This window comes from Malurus melanocephalus, unplaced genomic scaffold (genome assembly GCF_030028575.1).
Source record: "Malurus melanocephalus ecotype Western Australia unplaced genomic scaffold, MMel_1.1 scaffold_44, whole genome shotgun sequence".
Lineage (NCBI taxonomy): Eukaryota > Metazoa > Chordata > Aves > Passeriformes > Maluridae > Malurus > Malurus melanocephalus.
This window is the reverse complement of record NW_026623276.1, coordinates 1,352,525-1,380,085: the sequence shown is the minus strand read 5'-3', so window position 1 is coordinate 1,380,085 and position 27,561 is coordinate 1,352,525. Positions and strand designations below refer to the sequence as shown.

General features: G+C 35.2%; 1 protein-coding gene across 3 annotated transcripts in view; it reads left to right on the top strand.

Annotated features, from left to right (window-relative positions):
- The window catches only part of SMCHD1 (structural maintenance of chromosomes flexible hinge domain containing 1), a 71,457-nt gene extending 50,687 nt beyond the window's left edge, over nt 1-20,770 (top strand). The window contains exons 33-48 of one of the 3 annotated variants that reach the window (XM_057364906.1): nt 851-966; nt 1,407-1,468; nt 3,434-3,521; nt 3,916-4,047; nt 5,252-5,401; nt 8,781-8,907; nt 9,074-9,193; nt 10,509-10,594; nt 11,598-11,720; nt 11,985-12,175; nt 12,990-13,099; nt 14,437-14,507; nt 15,382-15,553; nt 17,511-17,669; nt 18,368-18,491; nt 19,493-20,770. In XM_057364906.1, the coding sequence (XP_057220889.1) occupies nt 851-966; nt 1,407-1,468; nt 3,434-3,521; nt 3,916-4,047; nt 5,252-5,401; nt 8,781-8,907; nt 9,074-9,193; nt 10,509-10,594; nt 11,598-11,720; nt 11,985-12,175; nt 12,990-13,099; nt 14,437-14,507; nt 15,382-15,553; nt 17,511-17,669; nt 18,368-18,491; nt 19,493-19,595 (1,934 nt within the window). In that variant the 3' untranslated portion in view covers nt 19,596-20,770. The other 2 variants (XM_057364908.1, XM_057364907.1) reach the window with 2 other exon arrangements.
- The last annotated feature ends 6,791 nt before the right edge of the window (nt 20,771-27,561 follow it).

Sequence of the window (27,561 nt, the reverse complement as noted above, 5' to 3'; positions counted from 1 at the left end):
TCATAATCCTTCCCTAAAGTACAAAATTCAGTCCTGCATGAGCAGTGCAAGTTCATTTACATGCATGAAATCCACCTAATGTAACCATAGTGTTAAAGTGCTTTGTTCACATTTTCAGCTAGAAGGTCAGCTTTGTTCTAGTTYGGATTCCTTTTCCTTCAGATGTCTGCACTTTCTATGGGACATACAGGAAAAGTGAAATTTTTCAGATTGGGATATACAATGGCAAGTACTTTGGCCGCACAACCAGTTAACAGTGAATTACCTCCCTATATCCTATTCCTAAAAGATATAACTRTGTGATCCTAGTCTGTAAGAAGTACCCAAACTCCACCTCAGATTCATAGTCTGATCTCTTGGGWAAATGATAGTGGTGTTAGTACAGTCTTTTTACAGCTACTGTACCTTTCTATCCAACAGTTAAATGGCTAGAGCACTTACAAAGGAAGAGGGAGATTTGGATTTCCTGTCCTTGAAGGAAGGAATAAGCTACTTAACTAGCTAATGGTACTAATTCCTGAGAGCAATAAACAGTCTGGCTTACTTGGTTTGATAAGAATGATGAGAAAGGCAGGCTTGAAATTTTGGGATTTTTTTAAAGCTGTCATTGTATAAAATAGGCTTGTTTTTTTTGCTGAGGATTGTTAATTGGTCAGATTACGGGTCTAAGGAGAGAAGGTGTTTCATATCTGGTTTGAAATTGTTTGTTGTTTTGGCCTTTTTTGGAATGCTTGGTTTCTGTAAATCTTTGTGTCTCCCTCATACTTAAGAGAAAAGAAATGCATGAAGTTTGAGCTTTTTAATTCTGACTAAAAATAATCTTCAAAACATGTTGTCTTTGATCCTACAGATTTTATGGTTAGTGTTCTTTCTGAAGATGACACCATTATTAAAAATATTAATCCAGCACGGATTTCTATGAAAATGTGGGAAGCACAGAGCAGCCGGGTTAGGACACCAATTGATGTAAGTCATCAAAATGCATTTTCAGAATGGGTAACAAAATGCCAGCATAGGACAAACTATTTCCTTCAAGTGACTTAGATCTGTATCCTGTTCTAGATTTTAAATAACAAATATTGCAGATCACTGATAGGTGTTTATCAGTGTCTGTCCTCTTACAAGTTGTCAGACTGSTCAAACATCAGTCCTACAGTAATGMCAAAGATGTTGCTCTTCTGCCAAAGCTAAGGCATAGCAAGGAGGGTATCAGAAGTAGCCGGACTGAATTTTGTGAAGAAGACTGTCAGAATTAAGAACATGAAACTAATGTCTAAAAATAGCTAGTCTCATTGACTTACTGTGGGCTATCAGTACTGCAAATCATTAAGTTTTGGTAGCATATTACAAATTAAGTACTTTACTTTCAGTATATTATATTAAAGTTTTTGTGTCTTTCTGTACAGGTTAATACGTTTAGCTGTAGTAAAGTGAAGGATGACAAGGAAGATGGCTTCTTCTACTTCAGGTATAGCAGCATTTATTTTATAATTACTGATAGAATTTACTATACAAAATACATAGTTTGAAATAGCAAGAAGAGTTTTGTTTTGATAATAATAGTCTGTCATAGAAYTAGTATGATACAGAAAAGGTTAAAGATACTAGCAAAATGCAATGAGATGATTGAATTCTTTACTAGATACTTCTGTCATTTGTATAATCTGACAGTAGAGAAGAGTCTAAGATAATATATTAGAATATATTATGAGAAATGCTAGCAATGAGRGGACTATGTCATGAGCTTGTCACTTGTATAGTGACATTCAGTAATTCTTTTCAATATTGTTTCARTTGCTGTAGAACCGCAGGCTGGACAAAGCAGACTTAAGTCTTTATTTAATGCCTTTTGAGGCTGTTCATCAATCCTSAGCCATGACCTTGGGTGTGTCAGTTTAGTAATCTATCCTTGGGCTGCTTATTCAGAKATAGTCTCTTAGATGACTGGTGGCAGAGCTAGAGCTCATCATAAGTGRTGCCTGGCTTCCACATTCCTTCTACATCTATTTCTGCTAGATAACCTATGGGATTGGCTAAATAGTTATGTTGATTCAAACTYTTGCCTACTAGGAGTGAGCTTTTATTGACATTGGTACCTGTGGTTTGCTAGAATTGAAACTTCTAGCCTTACTCAAAAATTTCCAAGTATGGTGGACACTGCCCATCAGCAGCCCTTGTAGAAAAGTATGTTTTACCTGTTGCTGCCAGTGTCTGTGGCATCACTAACACCTGGTTTCTCTCAGATTTTCCTGTTCTTGGCACTCTCAGATGGTTTTCATCTCTTTATGATCAGTCAGTAACATGGATGCTGTTATGCAGTCTTTCAACTTTGGTAGCAATTGTTTCATTTCTTCTTTTGCTAAATCTGTGTCTGTTCAGCCGTCATATCCTTAGCTGATTATTTACTAAGCAGTGTTTTAATGTRTGCTGACAAGGCAGATAGTACTGTCAGTCTTAAGCTAGATAAAATGCAGAAAAGAAGATGGAATTGTTATTTCTGTATATGAAATATCAAAAAGGAAAAATCATGGCCTAGTCTAGAAATACTACAGCTTTAGGATTTTGTTTTTTGTAAGTTAAGCATTCCAGGGAATCTTGCGTGTTTCTTCTTCCCAAACAAAATGAGAAAAAACAAATTTCTTATTGGTRTTGACAATACAGTTGAAATGCTGTATGTTGAAAACAACAATCTCATTAATCAATTCAAGAGTGCCACATGTCATCTGTGGAGAAATATCTGAATCTTGGCTATTTGCCTCTCCTCAAAAGTTTCTAAGCATTCCTAAGTCATTGCTATCCCTTCCTGARCCCTGCAGAGGTTGGCCTTCCTTGCTGAGTAAAGTCATAGCAGCAGAGCCTTAGGTGGCTGGGCTTTTCTTTGTGCTTTGATGGTAGGGGTTCTTTGCCTGTAGTGCACACTCTGGAATGCTGTAAGGTAGAATGAAAGATCTTTTTTTCTCTCACTGTACTCAGCCTTGGCCAGTGGTCCAAGTAACCCAGCTTGGTACAATCTGACTAAGGAAGGAATTAGTTACTCAGATTTTATGTAAATTTTATTAATTTTGGAGAAAAATTGCTGTTATTGCAGATCTAAAGATGTCTATGCTTTGTTCCAGTAGCTTTAYGAAAATTATGAATGGAAAGTTAAATGATGTAGACTTGCAGATTTCTGAACAACAGGGCTATGACAGACTTCCTGTCAGCTAGAAGAGACAAACTCTTGGAAGAGACTTTCCTCATTCAAGTTTCCAAAAGCCTTATTTTAATTCTTGACAAACTTTGATAGCCTTCTTGCTGAAGGAGAATTATGCCTTAATTGGGCTTTCTAGCTAGTTTGGAGGACTACTCAGAGTTTGAATTGTTTGCATCTTACCATACTTGTGTCTTAGATATTCACTCATGTTTGCTTGAGTTTTATTTTTGTTTTTYTTAGAGATAAAGTGGTTCCAGAGAGAGTGGGCACCTACATTATCCAGTTTACCTTTGCAATGGATAAGTCAAATATGCTCAACAGTGAACAGGTTTGCATCTTTAATTAATTGCATGTAGCCAAGAACATGTAATACAGAATCATCTGGGAAAAAAGCTGTAATACTTTGTAGATTTAGAATGCTAATACTTGCACTTGCAAGTTTTGCAAAAAATTATATTTTTATTTTTGATAATTACTGATTTCAAAAYGTTGATTATTAAAATAGATTTTATTCACTTTTATAAACAACAATTTGATGGAATAACAGAGCTGCATAATTTACAAATTAACAGAACTGTTTCATGGTTGTGCTAATTTATTTCAGAATTGTCCATAACTTTCACATACAGTTGTTTCAGTGTGTTTTGAACAACCTAAGTGTGCAGGTGATTTGCTGTTTATTATATCTGTCTTTATTTTATTCTTCCTCCTTTTTCTGCTAGATTATAGTTGAAGTTGTGCCTAATGACCCTGTACGCTTGTTACCTGATTCTCTACCAGCTACTCCAGCAGTTTCCAATGTCCGAGCTCTTACAAGCCGTACACTGGTCAAKGATTTATACCTCCATTTAATGGTAACTATACTTCCATACAAAATCATAATTAGRGAAACATGTAAAACTGTTGAAACTATGTTGAATTTTGCTGCAAGGCATTGCTGCTGTTTCTTTGTGGATTAACTTCATTWAAAAAAATATTGTAAAAAAAGCTGTGATTTTGCAGCATATGAAAGGTCCATCTTGTTTTATTTATGTACAGATGATCAACATGGAAATGTTTGGTCCTTGCTGTCAGGTTTCTCAATTGAAATCTGTGTGTTGTTGCCACAGAAAAGAATTGTTTCAAGAATAGATTCTAATGGGAAAAAGCACTTACACATTCAAGAGACATTTCTCTTATGTTTTTTTCTTCCTGGAGATCATTTCTCTTCAAAATGTTATATTACAAAAAATAAAATTTCTTGAACTTTTGAGTGTTCCCAAGGACACAAGGAAATCACTTACCAGTTACCACAATAGCAGAGCAGACTCAGCTTGTGGAAAATTAATTTAATTAAATCACCAATTAAAAATATTTGTGTAGTAAGAAACAAAGACCAAAACACTAAAGCAACACCTTCTACTTCACCCTTTCCTAGGCTCAGCTTTGCTCCAGACACTTGTACCCTTCCCCAAGAGAGGCAGGAGGATGGGGAATGTGGGTCACAGTCACACCATAACAGCTCCTCAGCTCTTTCMGTTCTTTTTGCTCACAGTTTCCATGTTCTAGTGTGGGTCCCTTCATGGGCTGCAGTCCTTCATGAACTGCTCAAGTGTGATCCCTTGCCACAGGTTGCAGCCCTTCAGGAATTATCCTCCTTGTTTAGCWTGGGGTTGGTCCTCTATGGGCTTCCATTTGGGTCTCTGCTCCACTGTGGTCCTTTATGTGCTGCAGGGAAGTACCTGCTCCACTTTAGTTTCCCTGTGAGCTATAGGGGAATTTCTGAGGCACCTCTTCCTCCTGTTCGTGTCTCACCTTCTGCTGTTTTCTCTTCCCCCCCCCCCCCTTCTCACCTGCCTGTGCATTTTTGCTCATTCTTAAATATAAAGAAATACCATTTTGGCCAAGGGGCTCAGCTGTCCCTGCAGTCAGTCAGTTGGAGAACTGGCTGTGTAAAGCCTTTCCTCGCAGTGAGCCCCGCTGCCAGCACTTTGCCATATAAATCCAGGGCAGTGCAGAAATGGATTACTTACTTCAGTTCATGAACCAAACTAACTTTATTGTCTTTTTTACTTACAGGATGAATACAACAACCACACTGGACTTGATTTAGTTGGCAGAGTAGTAGCAAAAATTAAAAGCCCCAGTGAAGAAGATACAGAGATCCCGCAGTTTCAGGGGAAAGTCAGTACACTAGAGTTTCCATTGGAGAATGGATCAGCTGAAATTGTAAGTGTGACTGAAATACACAGCTCTAATGGATCTAATGTGAACAGTGGATCTAATGAGRCTTATTTTCCTGCAGTTTCAAAGTTATCATTGTGTTCTGTGGAGATTTAGTTTATATTGTAGCTTTTCCTTGGAGATAATGTGATAAATTATTTTTTCTCTGTTTGTTTGCTGATCTTCAGAAAACCTAAGGATGGATATTCTTTAAACTGTTTATCCTTGCTAAATGAGGGGTGTGTACAGATAATTTCATTTAGGACCAGGACACTCAGGGAAATACAGGAAAATACTTTCTTCATTGCAATTTCACATGTGAATAGCACTTAACCAATTTACCAGTTTAATTAATATTACCAGTATTTTTATATATAACACTCTCAGGCTGTAATATCGTAAGATCATTTAGACTGRCCTTTTTGTATATTTATAATTAAATTTTTCCAGTCTCTCTTTACATTTTGTCAAGCTAAGTGGACCTATATATGCTTTGCAGAAAGACATCCTACCCTCATTTGAAGAAGATAAAACTACCATTTCTCTTTATGCATTATTTCGCTCATTAGTGCAGCTGGCTGTTAAAAATGCTTTACTTATTTTGGTTTGAATCTCTGACATCATGCATACTCTAAAAGTACTGCATATTATGGTCACATCACTGCAGTCACTTTTTCTTTGACAAATAAAGATTGAATTTTTTAAACCTGTAGGTTCCATCTGTCACAATTGTTAGAAAATATAATACAGAGACACAATGTAAAATGTGCACATACACAAAACCGAGATCTGTTCAAAAGACACCAAATAACTATTCAGCTGAACGTGGCATTTCTTCWTAGTGGAAGGGTCACAGTCTCTTTCTTAAAAACCTACATAGAACTTCAGTCAACAGTAGTTCTTTGGTGAAACAGTTATATACTGATTTTTGTTTGCAACTTGAATTATTATATAAGAATGGCAGAGCAAAATTATATCCCTACTTCATTTGCTTGTCACGTATTTTCCTTGTCTGATGTCTACAGAAGTCTTGAAACAGTTAAAAGGTGTATTAAAGGAGGAACCAGCTTTTTTAAGACATTTTTTCAGCCACCTTTTCTAGCTGAGCTTTATTTCAGACCAGCATCAGTGTGTGCCATGTGGAGGCAGACACTGCATAGCAATAAATAAAAATTCTCCAAATACATCTTGGAAATCACCACTATAAGACCCCAGTTGAATTCTAAAATCTACTGATCCTACATAACAAACTTCTTCATAATATGTTTTATTCAGTACATTGACTGTTTATATGCAGCAATGTATATGAAACTGAATGACACAGCATAAATAATTCTCTGTCAGTAATACTCAAGGACAGAAACATCTAGTTAACATGGACAAACGTTGCTAATCTGCTAAACTCTGGTCTACTCTAATCCATATAGAAAGGTGACAAAATATGTATGAAAAAACAAGCTAGAAAAATAAAATGCAGGGACTGAACAGAGGTATTAAGTAAAATAAATATATGGRTTGGTTTATGGTACACTCTTGCATTTCTCTGATTTCCCTACCACGTTTCAGGAGTAATAAATTAACTGGTTTGTGAACACATTTTTGTCAGGCAGATGGGTTTAAGAAAAGGTGCAAAAGTATAGTTAAAGGGTCAGCTGTAACCACTGGTCTAACAAATCACTCTGCAAATCTTGCATTTACACCTGTGTAATAAGRTGTAAATTGAATACCTTTATATGGATGTTATAATAACCCCATATAATGACCTTTGACAGTTCAGATAAAATTACTGGATAATTTCTAAGACTCTTCACTTATGCAGAAATAGCATTTTTTTCTTTTATCTCCATATAGTAGTAACCTGCTGTTGCATAATTGTGACCTAAATTCTCCAATCTTACTTCAGTGACAAAGCTAACAACCTATGTAATGGTGCGGGGGGAGTGTGCTAGGATTTTGGGGATTTTCTCATTTGTGTTTGTCTGGCTTGTTTTGACTGTTTTTTTGTAAGCAGATGTTTTTTTTCTTTCTCTGTGTTTTTTTGTGGTTTGGTGGGAGATGGGGGATCTCACATGCTACTTCCTTCTCATTACTGTGATCTAAAGAGATCCTGCTGCTTTTCACAGTAACTTGTGTTTCCCAGTTAGCCATAGGAATTAGCTGTATTTCAGTGAACCCAGTATCTCTTCCCCTCTTCAGGCAGTTTTCAGGGATCTGGTTTATACTAAGTTCACTGACTTGAGACAACTCACAAAATCCATGTGGAAAAGATCATTGGTTGTGATGMACTGTACTTTTCATATGACTTGTAACAGGGAGGGGAAGGGGCATACTAGTGTTCAGGTATTATGAAATTGTTCCATCTTGTTTATTGTCACAACTGTGTGCAATTGGCATGAATATAATGAAAGTGATAATCTGACATGTTTACTCTTACTCACAAGTTCAGGAATACCAAACTTGTTTAATGAAGAAAAATGTTCAGGTTTTTGTTAGCATATATTTTCTAAGGAAAATATATTTCCACTACAAACTTCTCCTGATAAATATGTAGCTGCAATATTTTTGAAAGCCATGAAGACTATCTTTGAAGGTTATATATCTATCTCTTCTTTTAGGCTGCAACCACCTCTCTCTTGATTTGGCCAGTTGAGTAGCAATTTCTACATGTTAAAGGTGGAAACAGTATGAGTTTTATTATAAGCATTATTCATTTTATGCATGATACCTTTCCCAAAGTAACAGTGCATTTAGATATTACCTATACTAATTTTATTTTTGTTCACCCTTATGGTTTTATAATATTTTTCATGCTTATAAAGAAAGACAAAGGATTTCGTTTGTGTTTTCAGTAAGGAATTGATAAGAAGTTAAATGTTTATAATTCTGTTTGGACATATATTATTAATTCATTTGGGATCTGCTGTCTACTTCCATGGTAACAGCAGTAACTTTAACTAAGCACTGGGAATAGTTTGTTTTTCCTTCTCTGCATTTGTGCATTGGGTCTTTCTTTTTAATGATGTGTTTGCATTTCACATACTGAATGAAGTACACCCAAGGAAATCTTGTGTATGAGACAGTGCAGAGGATATTTTTTCTGAGCCTGTGTCTCTGAAATAAAATATATTGCCAAAARCAATAAGACTTTTTAAACAGGTAAAATCTTAATATCTTAATTCTTAAATAATTAAATAGCTACTGCTATATCTTTGTATTTTACTGTTGTTTAATAGTTATAATAGGCATTTCCAAGCCAATACTTAAAACTGTAGTGATACTGTGTAGATACATGTATTAAGTAATTTAAAAGATTTAGTATCCAAAGAATGTTTATTTTGTATGTAACCTCAAGCATGGGCATAAACTTGTTTGTTTGTTTTAATAGAATTTAGTGTTGGCTGAAGACAGTCCTGGAAGAGATAGCACTGAATATATTCTTGTGTTTGAGCCACATCTGCCAGCTCTGAAAAAACCTTTGGAACCATACTGTCTCTCATTTATGTTTTACAATGGTATGTTTCTATTGCTCTAAAATACTTGCTTTCCCACAGAATCCACTATTTTTAGATACATAATACATTTTCAGAAGTGTGTAATTGCTTAATAGATTTTTGCTAGTGCTTATGCCAATTATGTTGTTGTATTTTCTTCCAAAAGTATACATTCTTATTTCTGTAGATTCCAAGAAGCAGCAGCTGATGGCAACACTGACAAAGGAGAAAGACCARTTATCTAAATCCATAGATCTTTACAGAAAACTGTTTGATACTACTAATCAGCTTACAGCTGAAATTCAATGTAAGTTCAATCAAATATGTAAATAATTTTTCTGGGAATTAAATTTTTTTTCCTATAATAATTTTGACAATGTAGAGAAGGAGAAAAAATTGGTATTGAAATCATGAGAGCCAGTAATTAGAGGGGAGATAAAGGGGTGTGTATGTTACAGGGAAGCATCTAATATTTGGTTGTACCTACCTATAAAAGGTSTTGATTTGAGGTAGAATGTTTTATGTCAGAATTAAGAAAAGGAGGAATGAAACATGGAAGTTGGTGATCTGATTCTTTTTTATCCATGATTGCCTTTTACTCCCATCTTTGCATGCTCATAAATCTGGAAATTCAACAGTTGCCTAAAACAGTTTGAGGACAATGAACTATAGATAATCCTCTTTGAAAACATAAGATTAAGTTTGTTAAAAATGTTACTTTTCCCCCTCATGTTTGTGTACATTATTCAAAGTGTTGTGTAGCTATTCATTGTTTATGTTCTTCAGCAAATGCAATCTTTTATGAGGTTTTATTAAACTGGAGAGTAGTGTGAGGGCCCTGGTTTATGGGAATGGGAGAAAAAAGGCAATGTTTTCTTTGCATGTTTTTTGTTTGAAAACTCCTACCTGTTGTAGGGGTTTTATAATAATTGCATTTTGAATTTTTATTTTAAGTAATTAGTAAGTGTAAATAAAGCAGACTGTCATTAGAAAATGCTGGTTTTGTAATTTTAATACTGCATATTTCCATTTTGAATGGAAAGTCCTGAATTCTAGAATGAATGGCATGAAAGTTTTGTTTCACACTTGTATAGAGTAAGTTAGAATACAGCATTATACTTTATGTTTAAATTAGGTTTTCAAATAKAAACATGTTTTGAATAGAGAGTAGAAAGCAATTCACCTGATTACTTATTTATTTTTGACATCAGTTCAGATATGAAAGCTTGAGGAACGTGTCCATAAAGTAGTGTCCCATATAACAGACAAAAGAAAGTAGTGCCAGCTACCACTTTTCTCTTCTGTTTTGCCATTTGGCCTGTTRGAGAACCATTTAGAAAGATAATTGATCATGAAAACTAAAACAAGCTGCCTTTCTCAGACAAATACAGGGTCTAAGCCCCTTTGCCTCTTGAAGCCGAAGGAGTGACATCTGCTGAAATTGCTTAGAAACTGGACAAATCACAAGATCCTTGTGGAAAATTCTGATATTCTATGGTGAAATTAAGAAGTAGATTGGATCAGTTGCAGCTGGGATAATTCTGAAAAATTGTAAGAAATTCCGTGAGTGTTCCACTGCTTTCTAATATTTCCTTACTCACTTTTGATTTTATTTGATTCAGGTCAGGTTAAAGAAGCTGAAACAAAASAAGCTCTCCTGAAGAATGAACTGAAAAAGCACCAAATTGAATTACCACAGACGAACGTAGTACGTCTTATTTCTTACTAAACTCCATTTAACATCTTTCAAATTGATACCAATATATAATATTGTTGAATCACATCTGTTAACCAAACTCTGAAAATTTAAACTGTAGGAAAATTTGTGGATCAATGTCAAACTTTGAGGTTTTTTTTTAATTGTTCTCTTAGTGTGAGAATTTCTTAGGAAACTGCTACAGAAATAACAGAAACCTTCTCTTTCATATCCTGATCTTGTTTTTGCGTTTCTGYTAAGGTTACCAGTGTTACTAGTTCTGCTAAATTTTGTATTGTGTTTTGCAGGCTGATCCATATACACTAGATGTATTCTGGCAAAAGTAGACCAAAGGAAAACACTTCAGAGAATCAGAGAATTGCATATGTTACCACAAAAGTTAACATAAAAACAAGTGTTCAAATATTCAGGGTTATATATCCCATTGCTAAATTCCTGTAAAGATCCCATCATGTTTTAAAGAATCTTCAGAGGTTTTCAAACTACTAATATTTGGGGCAGAAATCACAATTGTTTACATAATGTAAACAATTATCTTTAGATCAAATAAAACCAAGTTAGTCATGAATCACAAATCAGTAGCGTTAAATTGCAGTCATGAAACTGAAGTTCCCTCTGCTGGCTAAATTTTTCAAGCCTGGACATAGTCCCCTTCCAAAATGTTTTCCTTTTGTACAATTAYGATTGTCTCTTCCTGCTGTTTTAAACTTTCTTCACTTTTGTTCTAATCAAGCACTGATAGTTCTTTGTGAAATGCTCCTTTAATTATTCAAAAAGTTAAAAAAATAAAAGGAGTAATTAAAAGGTTCAGTCACAATTGCAGTGAGCTTCACCTTCGCTCTTCTCTAAGCATAGTGGTCCCCTACATATTAAAAGTCTGTTTCAGTTTATTAAATGTTAATTGTTAGAAAATTAATTGATAACAGGTAAGATAACTAGTTCTGCTACTCAGTCCAGTGGTATATGCTTGCTGATTTTAAATTTTCATTCTCAGCTTCAGTATGTGGATTCTCTTCTAAAAAAAAAGATGTTGGAACAAGAAGGAGTAATGAAACAGCCAAGGAGAACTTGTACCCTTCCAAACTATCCAAAAGGCAGCCAGGATATTCTAGGCAAGGTGAGTTTTCTCTCAGGGAACCTTCTAATGAGTTTTGTTGGTTTCAGAAAGCTGTAATTATGAAAAATTATTCAACTGAATATGCAAGTATTTTGAAGAGTGTTTAAAAAAGGATAGCTTTGTCAAATCAGATGATCAGCTCCTCTAACAGAGCCATCAACAGGATAATTAAATGTCTGTCTGAAGTTGCAGGATTATTGTGATTACTATGAAAAGGGGAGGTGGTCTTTGTTTCTGTTTTGACTTGTAACTTCTGTGGTACAGATTGCACATTTAGCTCAAATCGAGGATAACGAAGCAGCAAAAGTTATCTCTTGGCACTTGGCAAGTGACATGGACTGTGTAGTCACACTGACCACAGAAGCCGCTCGTTCTATCTTTGATGAAACTCAAGGTCGACAACAAGTGTTACCCCTTGATTCTATTTACAAGAAAACACTCCCAGATTGGACCAGGTAAAGAAAAAACAATGAAAGTTCTGCATTTATGTTACATACTTCCTCAGCGCTTTTTTATTTTGTCTGATTTGGTTTTTAAACTTTAGAACTTTAAACTTCTGTTTAAAGAGTTGAAGTATAAAGTTTCTGGGTTTATTATTATAGCAATAGTAATGTCACTTGAAATGTTAGCTGAAATCTTAGCTTTATGTCTTTTAACTGCTGTTAATTGTTCTTTGTTTATTAAGGTGTTCATACTGAAAATGACAATTTACTTTCTTTTTCTTCATGTCTAYATGTTTTCTAGAACAGGAATTTTTTTTTACCATTTTATTTTCTTTTAAGTTCTAGTACTTCTAATCGGATTATAACTTTTTAAAATCCTGTTTCAGGGTACATTCCTAAAATAATTTATAGTAATAGAAATTCATTTTGCTATTTCAGTTACCTGAAAGATAAAGTAGAACTATTTCTGTTCCTGAAAATAACTTGTTTATGAGCATGACTGCTGACTGCTAATATAATAAGAATGCTCTGTAAGAAAGATCTGATKTATAGATGTATTTATAAGGTTCAAAATCTTAGTTTTTATAATATGGTGCATTAAAACTTGTCCATAAAATTAGTAGTGTGAATTTGTTGGAAATAATGTCTCATTACAAATCAGTGTTTCACTAAAACATCTTAACTGGCATTTCGGATAAGGGTGAGATTGTTTACCACCTAATGTGGAAACATTAAGATGCATTCAATTAATTTGGAGATTTCTAATTGGAATGAGGACAAATTGCTTTTTTCTGTTCTTCTCTCACTCTCCCCTTTCTTTACCTAGACCTTTACCTCACTTAAGAAATGGAAAAACTTTCTTCAGACCTGTTGGAAATCCTGTATTTGCCAGAGATCTGTTAACATTTCCCGATAATATCGARCATTGTCAAACAGGTAAATGATATGAAAGAAATCATTAATAACTTCTTTCTTTTAAAAAACGAAATACAGAAAATCACAAATTATAATACATTCAATAATCTTCATTGATACGTTTGCCAATACCAGCGTACATTGCTCCTGAGTTCTGCTGATGAAAACAGGAGGACATTAGCATTAATTACCTGTAAACAAAAGTTGTGAAAACTTGAACAATGACAACTTTCTTCTGCTCATTCTCTTGCTTTCATTTTCTCTACTCAAATGTACTAGAGGTATTTTTTTTTTAAATTCCTGGCAGCGTTATCTTATTTCCAAGCTCTTTAAAGCAGAAACTAGCAATCATCAGATTGATTTTTATAATCTCATGTTKCAGAAGTTACTCCCTTTGTTCGGCTGTTTTTCCAGTTCTGTTCCTCTCAAAAATGGGTAATGCATAGATTTAAGTACACACAGACTGAACTGTACATCAGTATGTCTGTTACGCTTAAATAGTTTAATAGTTGTAAGAAAGCTTTCAATTTTTATGTAGATTTCAGCTTAGGGAACTATCATCCTCCCTTTTTTAACAACAGCAATCCCTACATTTTCTTACACTTTCATTTTTTTAATTAARTACACTTGCTCCTTTATACAGAGAGTTTGAATCTGTAGTTACATCAGTAGCTTTTACATTTTATTTCACGAATTCCCACTATTGAAGTATTTCTCTATACTGTTAGTGAAGATGAATTTTTAGTCCTGTGCATTTTAGAAAGTTAGATATTGTCAGACTTTTAACTATAAATTCTTCATGTCCCTTGGGGGAATTGGAAAACCACATTGCTTGACATATCTCATGCATGACTACATTGTTAGACTTTGTGTGGAACAGTCTTTCATCAGCAGGAGAGTCTTAAGCTCAATTAGATCATTGGCCTGTGAATATTTGTTTCTTTGATAAGCCATTGAATATGAAGAAACATTAAGAAGCTGAGAACAAAATTTAACATTCCAGGAAGATTTTTTTAAAAGTTATCATTTGTATGATTTCATGAAAATTGGGATTTTATTATGTGTGTCTTCATAAGTGTAAAGTATTAAGAGAGCATTTTATTGAAAAATAGTCAATTATGTCAAAATGCAATTAAACGTAGTAGTTTTTTCCTTTATGAATTTTCTGATGAAAGCAGAAGACTGAATATCAATTTCAACCTCAGATTAGAATTCTGTTGGATCAAAAATTATTTACATGCTATTTCCCTTGTGCTTATAATAAAAGATGTAATAATGATGCCTCCAAATTCATTTTTCAAAACTCAAGTTATTTTGCTCTGGAGAAATTTCATAGTTCAAAAATTTATATTTTTCAGTGTTTGGTATGCTCCTGGGTGACACTATCATTATAGATAACTTGGATGCTGCCAACCACTACAGAAAAGAGGTATGTTTCAATTATTCTCTATATTTTGTAATATAGTTCTATTGTGTAGCTACATATTTAATACATTACAAACTTAGAATAATCACCAAGTTTAATGCTGCATTAGCTGTAAGTCTGTTTACTCTCTGTGGGTCTCAAAGCACTTAGCAATGAATGCAATCTCTATTACTGGCACTGACAAAATTATCTCCATTCAACAAATGTGAATGCTTCCACAATGCATTTGGGACCATGTTTCTAAAGATAAGCATTTTCAGTTTTGCTGTTAGTGTTAAATGCAAGTTCTTCTGTACTTTCCTAGTAACTTTGCATAATAAAACACAGGTGTCTAAGGCATGTGATGAAATTTCAGGTCCACTTGACTTAAAACTTGATGTGAATGTCACTGGACCTGTTTGATAGATCTGGTTTATCTAGATCTATTTTATTTAGGTTTMATGGTACACATTTTAGCCGGCAGCAGTCTTTGAGGAAGTCCTGACATTGGGCACTTTCCCTTTCAGCATATGACTAAGCTAGAATCAAAATAATGATTCAGCATAAGAATGTAGAACTGTACTGATTGCCATTGTTTCTTTGTTTACGTTGGTCATTAACTTGTTCCAGGTATAGATCTAAAATTCTGCCCTCACGGTTCTGGTAAAATGTGAGAACACAAACCCAGAAAAGCTAGTCTTCATAATTATTGATAGTAGTGCTTAATTTTAATATATGCATTCTGTTGCTTGAAAGCAAAGTTGTGATGTGTAATGTYATTAAATACATTTTCATTAGGAAACATGCTGCATTGCAGTTGAAAAATACAAATCTTCACAATGTCATTACTTAGATTTTCTGTGGAGTTACTAATTTATCACTTTTTATATTTATATAGGTTGTGAAAATTACACATTGCCCTACCTTGCTAACTAGGGAAGGAGACCGGATTCGCAGCAATGGAAAATTTGGAGGCCTGCAGAATAAAGCTCCTCCAATGGACAAACTCAGAGGAATGGTATTTGGAGCACCAATGCCAAAACTTTACTCTACTTTTTCTGGACAGATAGGTGGGTTAATGAAGTCATAAGATTACAAAACTTAAAAAATTATATTGCTTGCCGATATTTTTTATTCTCTTAAGTAATAAAGACGAGAAAACTCCAATTTACCATTAAGTTATGTTAAGAAAGAGGACCTGTGCAATGTTCTGTTTATGAATTTGCCTTTACTTAAAAGCTTAAAGCTATTAAATTTCCTGAAATAATAATGATAATAATGATAATAATGATAATAATGATAATAATAATAATAATAATAATAATCCCCTTTTCCTAAGTCTTATGAAAGAAGGAGTATAAGCAGTAATAATCATTCAGACAGGAGGCATGAAATCATTCAAACAGCAGGCATGAGAAGCTTGAGCTGAATGAATTCCAGTATCATTGTAAAACAAGTTTCAGGTCTTTCTACTAGAAAAATTCCTGTTCGCAAAAGAGAATATCTCATAAGCTACCCTGTTTCCTGTGGGATTACTTCTGTTTCATTATGTGCTTGGATTCTTAGTTTCAGAATAAACATTATAAATTAAGTTAGAAGATGCAGTTTCTGACCTGTAAAAGCTGACCTGTCTGATTGATGAAACACTGAAAAGTCTTATTTAAGAACAATCTTGCTTCTAAGTACTTAATTTTCAAARGAAAGGACATGAAGTTTATCCATGACAGTTTATCTGTGATAGTGCAATGGAGYGGTGTGGGGAGAGAATACACATATCTATTGGAGTAGGCATATATATGAGCAAACTACTCAACACTGACCAATTGAGTAAGGAAAAAAATAAGGACTAAAAAGATCTTTCCTCGTCATTTTAGTAAAAATATATTGCATATAGGAAAAACACAGTAAGCATGTCAGTCACAGACTAAAATACACTGGGTTAGCACTCTGTATTTGTCTATCAGCGTGTTTTCASTTTTGGACTCAGTTATTACCCAATACAAATTAAATTGAATTTTYCTATAATTTAGTACATAGGAGCAATCACGGTAGAAGAAAAGGGCATAGTTTAATTTCACTTAGATACTAGACATTTAAATGTAAATCATAGTAAAATACCATTTAAAGGATTGCGTCTCATTACACAGGTGCTTGTTTTGAACTTAATTTCATGCTTAGCCCATTAGTTCTGACATGCTCTTTTTCAATGTTTGTAGCATAAAAGTTCCTTAATCTCTTACTAYACAGACAAGGTACTTATAAAATAAGGTGTACTAAGAATTTGCAATGCCTTCCATTAGTCTGCCACAGCTCTCTATGTGAGAGCTTTCACCCCACCATGGACTTTCACCATGGCAAACTTAAAGTCAAATTTAGTGTTCAGTTAATGACTGAAGATACCTCATACTCAAAGTTAAATGAATGAGCCCTTCCTTTATGACTTGACATATTTCTTCAGTGCCTGGACAAGGGCACTGTCCTGTTTAAAAACATGTTTAAAAAGGAAGAAGGATTGTCAACAAAACATACCCTTGATTATCTAAGTCTACTTGATTAGTTTGTATAGTTGGACAAAGTGAAACTGTAAATGTTCTCTTGGTCCACAAGGTGGAATACAGTTCAAGTCAGTAATACAAGCTTCTGCTTTGTAGCACTGAAAACACAACATGCTACAAGCACTTAATGTCATCAGAAATACAGAATTCCACTTGGAGCCCACAGGCAGCAAGATGTGTAAARTGATGCCAGTTTCCCCCATAATTTTCAAAGTTTAGTGGTACTTTGCTGTCATCTAAGATACAGACTCAAAAAGAAAAGAGGAATCAAAATACTGGATGTGATTTTTTTACAGTCATTTTAAGAACAGCCACCAATTCACTATAAGTGTGGATGGTTTTTTTTAAGTAGTGCTTTTGAAATATATTTCTTGTGGATTTATACATTGCCTCAGTTGTATTTRGTAGCATTCTAAATCAAAATGGCCTTTTATTTATTGCTTTGTGGCTTATCATTTTATTCCTCAATTAGATCTTCTTCAGCAATACCGGGCAGCAGTGGTTAAGCTTGATGAAGTGAATAAGGACCTTGATTTACATTTGCAGTCACTGAACACTCCAGAAATGCAAAAGAAAAAAAAGGAACTTGTTGAACAAGAGAAAAGCCTCAAGCTAATAAAACAAAAATTGGGTAGGTTATTGTATTATAATTTTGGTGTCTTAAAGGAGGAGAACATTTAACTGCAACCAGATGTATTCTGCTGTTACAAACTAAGAATTTCAAACTATGAATGAAGATTGTTAACATTAATTAATAGCTTAGAGATGTCATATTTTAAGGAAAGAATAGAAAAACTGTATGTAGCAGTATGATGCTGTGGATATTGCCTAGAGCAACACTGCCCTATATTGTGATCAGCTAATAAAAATGTGGTCAGTGTCTTGTGAACATGAAACTATGATCTCACTAATAAGAGATTATATAACAATGTGGCTGGCCCTGTGCTACAGAACATTGGCATGCTTTTTGAAATGACTTTGTAGAAAAGAGCTGAATTGCTTTTGCTAAGGAAACACAATCAAAACATTGTGCTATAAAAAGAAACACCCCTAAGTCTGCAAGGATTGTCTGAGTTACAAATGTTTTTATGTCAATATCAAAGAATTTATGATATTTCAAAATGTATTTTAAAAATCAACATTTACTCTGTGACAGTTATAAATAAAGCAAATAGTTTAACTGTCATCTTTGAACTCTGTTTCAGATATAAGGTAACCATAAAATTTATGATATTTCTAAAGTCATACTTCAAAGGTTTAACTTTATTTTTATCAGGCCCATTTATAACCAGTAGGTTTAATTTGTTCTTACTTGCAACCTTTTCATAGGTATGACTCCTGCTTTATCAGATAAAGGCGCTGAATCATTACTTCAGCCTATGATGTTGGATATGTCTGACACTCCCATTCCTCCCAAAAGAATGCGAAGAGAAACTGTGAAAAAATTGTATAAGTAWGTATTTTCTGAATCTAGTCATTATTTTCTCATAATTTGAATTCAAAACAAAAACTAGTTTATTCTGCATATTTTTAATTCATATTTGTCTCCAATAAGCAACAATTAATAGAGTTTGCATAAAACTGTGTGTCTGGAGAAACCTTAATCCACAACACTGTATTTCAAGATAATTTTTCGTTTCCTTGAGGTTTTTGCTGCTATTTAAGCCTCATATAGATTTGTTTACTAATTCTAATTCTGTTGCTCTCTATGAACTGATTGATTGGCAGATTCGTGCATCACATTCCCTGTATTTTCTGGTGTGTTCCACACTTACACCCCAGAATTATTTGAGGTGGGTTGGTCTGTAAACTCTTTTAAAGTCTGCATTCAGGTACTGGAGAGATGAACGCAGAACTATTCTTAGAGAATAGAATCATTCATTCATTGGTTTTTCTAAGTAACTGAGCTGAACTGCTTGGTAAAATGTTTAACACAGTTATCTCTTTACTCAGGTATCTGTTCTCATTCCCTCTGTGCCWAATAAGCATTTGAACACATACACACAGAAAAATTTGGGAAATCTGTRTTGTAAATTTGGATCTTTAAAGTGCCATGAAACTGACTTTGCCATTTTTCATGTCTCTCCTTATGACTACATCATTGTCTTTGCTGAACTATGGTGGTGTTTTTGAGATTATTTAAATCTTACCCAGTAGTGTTCTGTGACTCTCATAGCAAATGTGCACTGTATTACTATGTCTCTTTTATTTTTTGTATTTGTTAGTATTTCAATTTTATTTACATCTAGAACTGAAGTTATGTATTTAAACTATCTAATATTAGCCTGATGCTATTCTTCATTTTAACAAAATAAATACAACAATAAGAAGCTGTGTACAAATATGGGGTTTATATTGTTTATACTAGTGGGAGCTCTGTGAAATATATATAAAATTTATATTTATATATCAAAGAAAAGCTTTGTTTATAAGCCACTGTTATGTTTTGTTTAGCTCAGAAGAATATATCACCTATCCTGTGAAGCAGCAACAACAGCAARTGCTTCAGATGGCCTCTTCAGAACTTAATGGAACTTCACGAAAAAGAAAGGCATAGACTGATCAGATCTGCTGAGAAAAGTGATGTATTTAAAATGTGAATACATTCAGCTAAAGGAAATATTCACATTGTATTACCATTACTCTGAAGATTTTTATACTGATAGAAGATATAAATGTATTTCAGTTAGTAGTTACAAAAGATTTAAGTATTTAACATTGATAGCCCAATTTTTGTATAGTTAATTTTCATTTCTAAAAGCTTTCAGAGTTTTTTATGTTCGTGTGTGGAAAATTTAAAATATATTCTTTTTTATTTATGAAAGAAAAATCTTTTCAATAAAACGGCTTCAGTACAAAGCACTGCCAATCAATCACTTGTATTGAATAGATTGTGTCAAGAAATGAGTGTTTAATCTAAAAAGTATTCCAGGCTGTCTTGGAGAAGACAGTCAAAGGTCATCTTTAGTGATCACTATCACAAAGATTTCAGTGATGAGCAGGGCACAAAACAACCAGGCCTGATTAAAATTTCAGCTAAGGTCAGAGCAAGCAGGTGAAAACTGACATGATTGAAGGAAAAAAAAAAAAACCAAGGCAAGAGTAGGAAGCTAAGCTCAAGAAAGTATAAAATATTAGTTGAAACCATGTAAATAAAGAAAATAGGAGACAGTGTTCAGGGGTGTGGACATGTTGGTTCACACATAACACACTGCCTTGTTGCTTTGTACTCTCAGCAATATGCAATACTTCTTTTCTGAAAAAGGGCTTTAAACTTACCTGCTAGAAGTTTCAGAATGCTGATCATTGGTGCACATCTCTGTGACAGTTGAATGAAATTTCTTCATCAAATTAAGGAGAAATAAAGCAGTGCAATCTGTGGTGTAAGATTCTCCAAAGCTTCATGTCTTAAAGATAGGCTAAGCCTCAAATCATCTTATTCTTAAAGAAAATAAAGATATTCAAGTATAACTATGTAACATCAGCAAGAAGCTAAACTTGTCCTCCTTCAGCCCTTTTTCCTGTTTTTTAGACATCAAGACTTGAACCAGGCAGCCATAAAGAAGGTTTTCCACATAATAATTTGTCTCACCCCACCAAGTTACTTGATAGCACTTCTTTTAAACATATTTATTTTAATTCAGACACCTGCCTACCTCTAGATAACCTTGAATCTTGTTTGATTAAATATGTATTATATCAGAAATGTTTCCTTTCAGAATTCATCTCTTGCCTTCAGTAGTCGGAGTAGGCACTACCAGCATCATGTGAAGTATCTCCCTGCTGGAAGAGGCAAACAGAAAATTAAGGATGGTTTCCAATGTTGTGCAATAGCTATCAGAGATTTCATGAAATTTCACCAGGGAGTTTTCAGGATTTTCCAGCAGAGTGATAGCAGGTTATTACAGTGCAAATTACTGTTTTGCAAAGTTGTTGAGGGCAACTGATTTGGTAATGACATCAAATTTGAGCTCTGAAGGTGTCAGTTTTTTCCTTTACCACTTGTTACTCTGTAACARAACAGAGCAGGGACCTCAGCCATCGCTCTATGTTGTCCTTGCTGATTTCAYGAGAGGCTGATAGAAATTCTTGCAGGAAAACTGGGAGGAAGTGCCTTCGGTTCTGGTCAGGGCCTGGTTTTCAGCTCACACCCAGGGATGCAGAAAGTGCCTGTCAGGTGAGTGGGGACACTGCATGTAACCCCGTGATGTAGGTGGGATGACAAGTCCTTCCTTGCCAAAGCATGCTTGTGGTGTTACAGCCCCACCATCTGTATCATGCCACTGACTGTACATCTCTACAGTCCCAGTATCACCAGTGCTTCTCTAGCCCTGTGTATCTCATCTGGGAGTTTCTCTGCCTTCTCCAGGGCCAAAGTCCCCTTGTCAGCCAGAGCTCCAGTTCAGGGAAAGAGCAGGGAGGAAGAAAGGATGATGCTCAGGGGAGCAAGAAGAGGACAGAGCTGCAAGGGATGCCCAAAACTACTGTTAGATGTTGCTGTGATAGTGCTGGATCAGTAGCCTGGACAAAAAAACACATTCCAAATGTCCMTTGAGACACCTTGTGAGAATTAGGTAATAACAATTAGTGGAAGTTTCCACCTGAAGCTTCCAGAGTAGGTGCATATTTGATTGTTAGCTTTATATTGCTATTCGGAGCTCCATATCAGCTTAAGCCTTTACAGAGWTTTGCAGTCACCACTGGTGCATGGTTCATACTTCAGCTGGTCACARTGGGAAGAGAGTGAGGTGGGTTGTTTGGGGTTTTTTTTTTTTATGTGATAGCAGCAGAGCTATCAGCTGTTCTTAAAGGCTTCTGTAATTACATCGCTGGAGTTGTGGTAGTGTCATTTTGTGGATATTTTTAATAAAACATTAAGTAAGGACCTGTCATTGAAATGTCATCTACCTCCATGCACCAACATTTTCTATCAATAAATTCTGTTCCCAAGTTTTTTGGTTTAGGGTTTTTTAGTATTTATGAAACAAAGCCTATTAAAGTTGCATTTCATGATCACACAGCAAGGATAGACAAACATCACAGATCAGATCTGCAGTAAATTCCTTTTCATTTGCCAGAATGCAGGATCACCAAATTAGCTTTAATATTCTTAAAAAGTCARTTTGCTTATTATCTAGGAACTAGAACATGTTTTACTGATGGTAGCAGTAAGTGTATCGGTAAAAAGCAGCTGTTTCTCTCTYTTTCTGCCTGTTGCTGGATAGGGTGTATCCAGTGATTTTGACATTCCTGCCACGCCAGATCATCTCCCCAGGCTTCAGCAGCAGGCATCATTTCAGGCTCATAAGAAGTACAGACATGTGTATGTGCATGTGTATGCACACCAAATTGTGTATGTAGATGTGCACATGGAATTCCTCTTATCCTATATTTCCATAAAAAGTCTCTTCTACACCCACTGTGACTGTGGAAATGCATTAAAATTCCAAGAGAGCTACTGTGCTGACTGGATGTATTTGAGCTGCTCACATCCCCTATCTCTGCCTTTGTGGCATGTCTTCTCTGCTCTAAAATGGTTCCAAGAGCAGAGCAGCCTCAGCTCTAGCAAAAAAAATGGACTTAAAAACAGGGTGTATGTGAACTAATTGAATGCAATTTTGTTTTAAACCAGCCTACATATAAAACTACGGAAAATTTTCAGTTAATAGAGTATTTTTAAAAAAATAGTTTCTTAATTTGGAAATATATATTGTAAAATTCATGGAATTTATGTGTTAATGGATTCTTACAACTCTCGCTAGTTTTGATAGGATTCACTATTTATGAGAGGTCTAAAGAAATCCCCACTCATAATTTATGGGTAATTATTTTACAGTAGCCTAGCTTTTTATGACTATTTAGGTCCTCTTTCTATGGACACCATCAAGCACACGTGGACTTTGCAAGAGAAATAGGCCACATAGACCTTACTTCAATTTGCAAAATTGAAATGGTACAACAGTGGAACTATCTGTTTTACAGTCTTACATAGGAATAACAAGAATCCTTGCCTAAACTATATCATATTCACCCTTTTTAGCAAATTAATGTTACTTTCTAGTTACTTGAATGATATTTAGTGAGCTCTCATTTCCTATTATTCATTCCCTCTATCCCTCATCCAGTAACCTTAGCAAATCAATTAAACCATATCATGTAACAAATAAATCAATGCATTTGAGCCTAATTTCTAGATCAGAAAAATTACTTTATATTCTCCCACTGTACTTAGAAGTTTGGAATAATGGTGGACCAACTAACTAACTGCAACAACCTCTCATTGATCATTTTTGACAAGAAAAAAGTTGGTAGGTTAAAAAGTTGCTGAATAAAAAACAGCTTTTGTATTAAAAGTTGCTGCTACTTTGTTTAATGGAAAATGGGAATGTTYCCAAAAATCTGAGTTAACTTTCCCCAGTAAAAAGCTAGTGAAAACRAATGTTTCATATTAAATACATCTCCTGCTTTTTAGCATGTTCTTAAAAACAAAATATAGTAGAGAAATGAAATGGCAGTGTCATAAAATCAGTAGTTGAAGGCTGCCTTATAAGAAAAGGAAAGGTATATTGTCATGCTCTTGTCTTGTTACTTTCAAGAGCCTATCTTTGTAACTYGGAGTCTCTTAGCACTTACCTGCTCCTGTGCAGGTATAATATCAACCTAAACCCATTCAGAAGATACAGATCAAAGGTCCAGCTCYGCTCAGACTGGAAGAGCTGGTTCAGCAAGAGGAAGATTCATGACAGCCTGAGGAATTCAGTGAAAAGAATTCTTCTGAAACAATGGAAGAGGCCATTCTACAAGTTGCTCAAGAGTCTTCAGCAGAGTCCTGGGGCAATTCTAGGACAGAGGATGTCCTGTGAAAAGTAAGAAGGGATAGTTAGAAGTCCTCTTAATATTAAGAACTTTTGGCAGAAACAGTCATGAAAGTAGTTTTGGTAATGCATACCAGAGCTAGCTCAGCAGTGATGGAAGTCAAAGCAGAACTGCTGAAATGGAAGCAAAGTGAGGGCTGGGTCACCGTGAGAGGCCTCACAGGCTGAAATTGAGCTTGCTTCTGTTGCCAGTGGTAACTTTGGCAGATAAATGGCTTACAGAGGTCTGTCTTTATCATCTCGCATCATCCTCACCTGAACTGACCTAAGGCATACAAGGTTGGTTGAGTCAAACTGCGGCAGCAGCATGGTGAAAGCATGGTGAGAGCATCTGACCTGTACAAGATCTGACCATTCTCATCTTCCTTTCTCTGGACACAAACATTTGGAGGCCAGCTGGAGTGCTGGCAGAGTGCTGTACTTATGCTGCTCAAAGCCAAAATGGCCTTTACTTTTTCCTCTCAATTGGTACTGGAATAAGCTTGTRATGCTGGTAGAGTCTCTGTACCCTACTAATCTTTACCACCCTCATGTGCCAAGATATTTCGAAGATAAACCAGAGTCCTCAGGAAAGTCTGAAGGGAGTGTGTGGTAGGAAAAGGGGAAGTGTGAAAGTGGTAGTGCGTAAGGAGTCTGACATGACTGGCGTTGAAATTTGATCTGAAATTTCACATCTCCCAAAAGAAGACCTGAGAGTTTGTTAAGCCTCTGTTGTTGGATGCTTCCAAGACTGAAGCATCTTGGGGTTTGAGATGAACCAGCCATGGACATACACTCACACACAACTTCGAGAGCCCCCAGGAGACTCAGAAGTGTGATAAGAGTTCMCTGCAATTGGATGCTGATGGCACCAGAAGAGGAGCAGAAAAACAGAARCAACTGGAGTTTGGATAAACAGAATACCAGGTAAGTATGCAAGGAGTAGCATGAAAGCTGACCTGAGAGATGGACACGTGAAATAACAAACATAACATAACATGAAAGGTTTATGGCAGATTTATGCCAGTACAATTCCTAAAGCCTATTCTGTTTCCATGCTGACAGGTAGGCACAGATTCTAGTGAATTCCAGCGAAAATACATTGCAAAATCTTTTTGGAACTTATGCCAAATACCATTTTTCAAAAGATTTTATGTGCCACTTTTCCTCACCATTGTGACCAGGTAACTTCCCTGGGCTGCTGAAAGGTCACAGGAACAGAGTTAACATTAAAAAAAGGTTTGGTGGTAAAATTAACTATTTTTCCTGTGAGAAATAAAATGCTCTGAATTTTTTAGATTTTGTATCATCCTTGTGAGGTATTTTGTGGCTCCCAGAGCCATCTAATCCCCAGTTACTCAATCACTCACCCACTGTATCTCAGCGTGGGAACGTGTGTGTTCTAGGCTATGCAGGCCCAAGAGATTTTTTTTGTTAATGTTTTTTAAGTGTAAGTAYTTTTTAGAAAAATAAGCAGGCTTGGGTATACACAGATGTATTTCATAAGCTTTACATACAAAATGTCAGGTATTCTGGAGAATATTTTCTCCTTATATATTGATACACTGATTTTTAAATGCCATAAATGCATTTAAAATATTTGTGTTGAATTTTTCCCCTGAACTGCTCTACTTTCTCTTCTCTTACAATTGTACTATATACCACTTCTGGTGTTAAGAAAGATTGGAAACATTATTTTAACCAAATGTGTTGAASTGCAAATAACAAGTGAACTTTTGAACTCTCTTGCATTCTCTGAGGATCTGGAGGGGTCTCTGCCAGGCTTGGAGAAAGAGCTGAACATGGATGCTTTTGTTAGAATTTTGGCAAATAGATTTATCTGGAATTAGCATGGTTTATTCAGATTCCAGCTTATCACTTCAAACTAGATTTTAATAAGAGTTACTCAGTTTCTCTTACAAAGGTTTCCTGTATGTAAGAGGGTAATAGTCACCCTATGTCAAATGCATGATAGCATTATCAAAATAGAGGAATTTGGGGTCAAAGAGTTTGCTGCTTAGCTCTGTTGCCAAGACTGACTGTTCCAGATCCTTATAAAGACATGCTGACACATCCATGTGATATGTCAAGGACCTGATGATACAGAACATTTTCCACACCACCACTTCAMATGTGAGCCTTTCCTTTGTTGAAAAACTCTCCTACATTTGCAGAGATGGTATGTAAAAATAATAATGAAAAATATGCCATCTTCAGAGGGAGACAGGAGGGCAAGAAATGGGAATAAATTTGGGTTCATTTTCCTGGGTTGGAAAAGCACAAAGCATTTCAGTGTTCTGCATTAAAATGTATTTTTTGTAATACAGTTATAATACAGTTAGGGAATCAGAAAGTTTAATAATTGTTGCCTCATTCTTTTGTTCTCAGTTTCCAGATGTTTCAAAATTGCAGCTATTGCTTTTAAGTCTGCTCTGTCTTTGGAATGTATTTGCCATATTTTGCATGGACACTAACTCCATATCTCCCTCCACTCTTTCCAGTTCTCCTGATTCCTGGGAAAGGAGAAAATTTGTGAGAGCATTCCTCAGGTTTTAGGCAGTGCCAGTTATTGCTCTTGGAACACTTTGACAAAGCAACTACACAGAGAAATACAGAAGTAGTCAAATGCTTTTCRAATTTTCACTTAGCTGAAGAATAAATACCATCTCAGAATCCATAACATCTAGAGTTTTCATCTGTGTTATTTCCTTTAAAAAGTCAGCTTACTTTTTAAAAAACAACCATCTTCTATATATACTATAAATATTTAGTAAARGATTAAGAAAGATTTGTGAGTAGTAAATGTATCTTCTCAAAAGAAGAAAGAAAACTAGAATTTTTGGTATGAAAGAAAGAGCAATCACATTATTTTTGCCAAAGGATCTGAAACTCTTTGAAGATGAAATACTGGATGTCACTTCATAAMATTTTTTTTTCCTTCCTAAAATTCAGGTTAAGTCTGCTGGTATAAATTTTTCTAGAATGGAAAATAAAGATGATTAAATAGGATTCATTCRTATAGGCAAAGAAGCAGTAGACTTCTGTGGGAGTTGCTAGCTATTTGGTACTACTGGACATCAAGCCATTGGATTTCCACCCTCAGAACACAACATTGTTGCTCTTTTAAATCTCCATTCATGTACATGATGGTGATGGCAAGTAAATTTGATCTGCTCATCATTGACTGTTAGAGCTGCAAAATCTGTCGTTTAGTAACCTGCATACAAAGTTCAGTTTTAATAAACAAATTCTTTCTCCCTTTTTCTTTGTTTAAAACATCAGAAAAAGATCCAATGTTCCAATAATGACTAGAGACAGCTGCAGAYGGGTCTTAAATCTTTTTCAACAGTCTGATCCTCTGCTACACTGGATAAAAGTTTTGATCATAGGSAGAAACCATCATTCATTTAAATATGTACAATTTTGAATGCTGTGAACGTCTGTGTTTGCAGCAGGAACCTGCAGAGGCCCCTCGCCTTGAAAGGCCCAAGCCAACCTTGTCCTTAACGGCAGTGAGGTTTTGCTGTCAGTGTAAAATGTTTTGTAACCACTTTTTGCCAATTGAAAAACAGGACCAGACCCTAGAGACAGTCTGTAGAAAAGGATTGTCTTGTTCCCACCCCTGGATGTGTGTCCAACCTATGTTGCAATGTTTGGCTGTGGACTTCT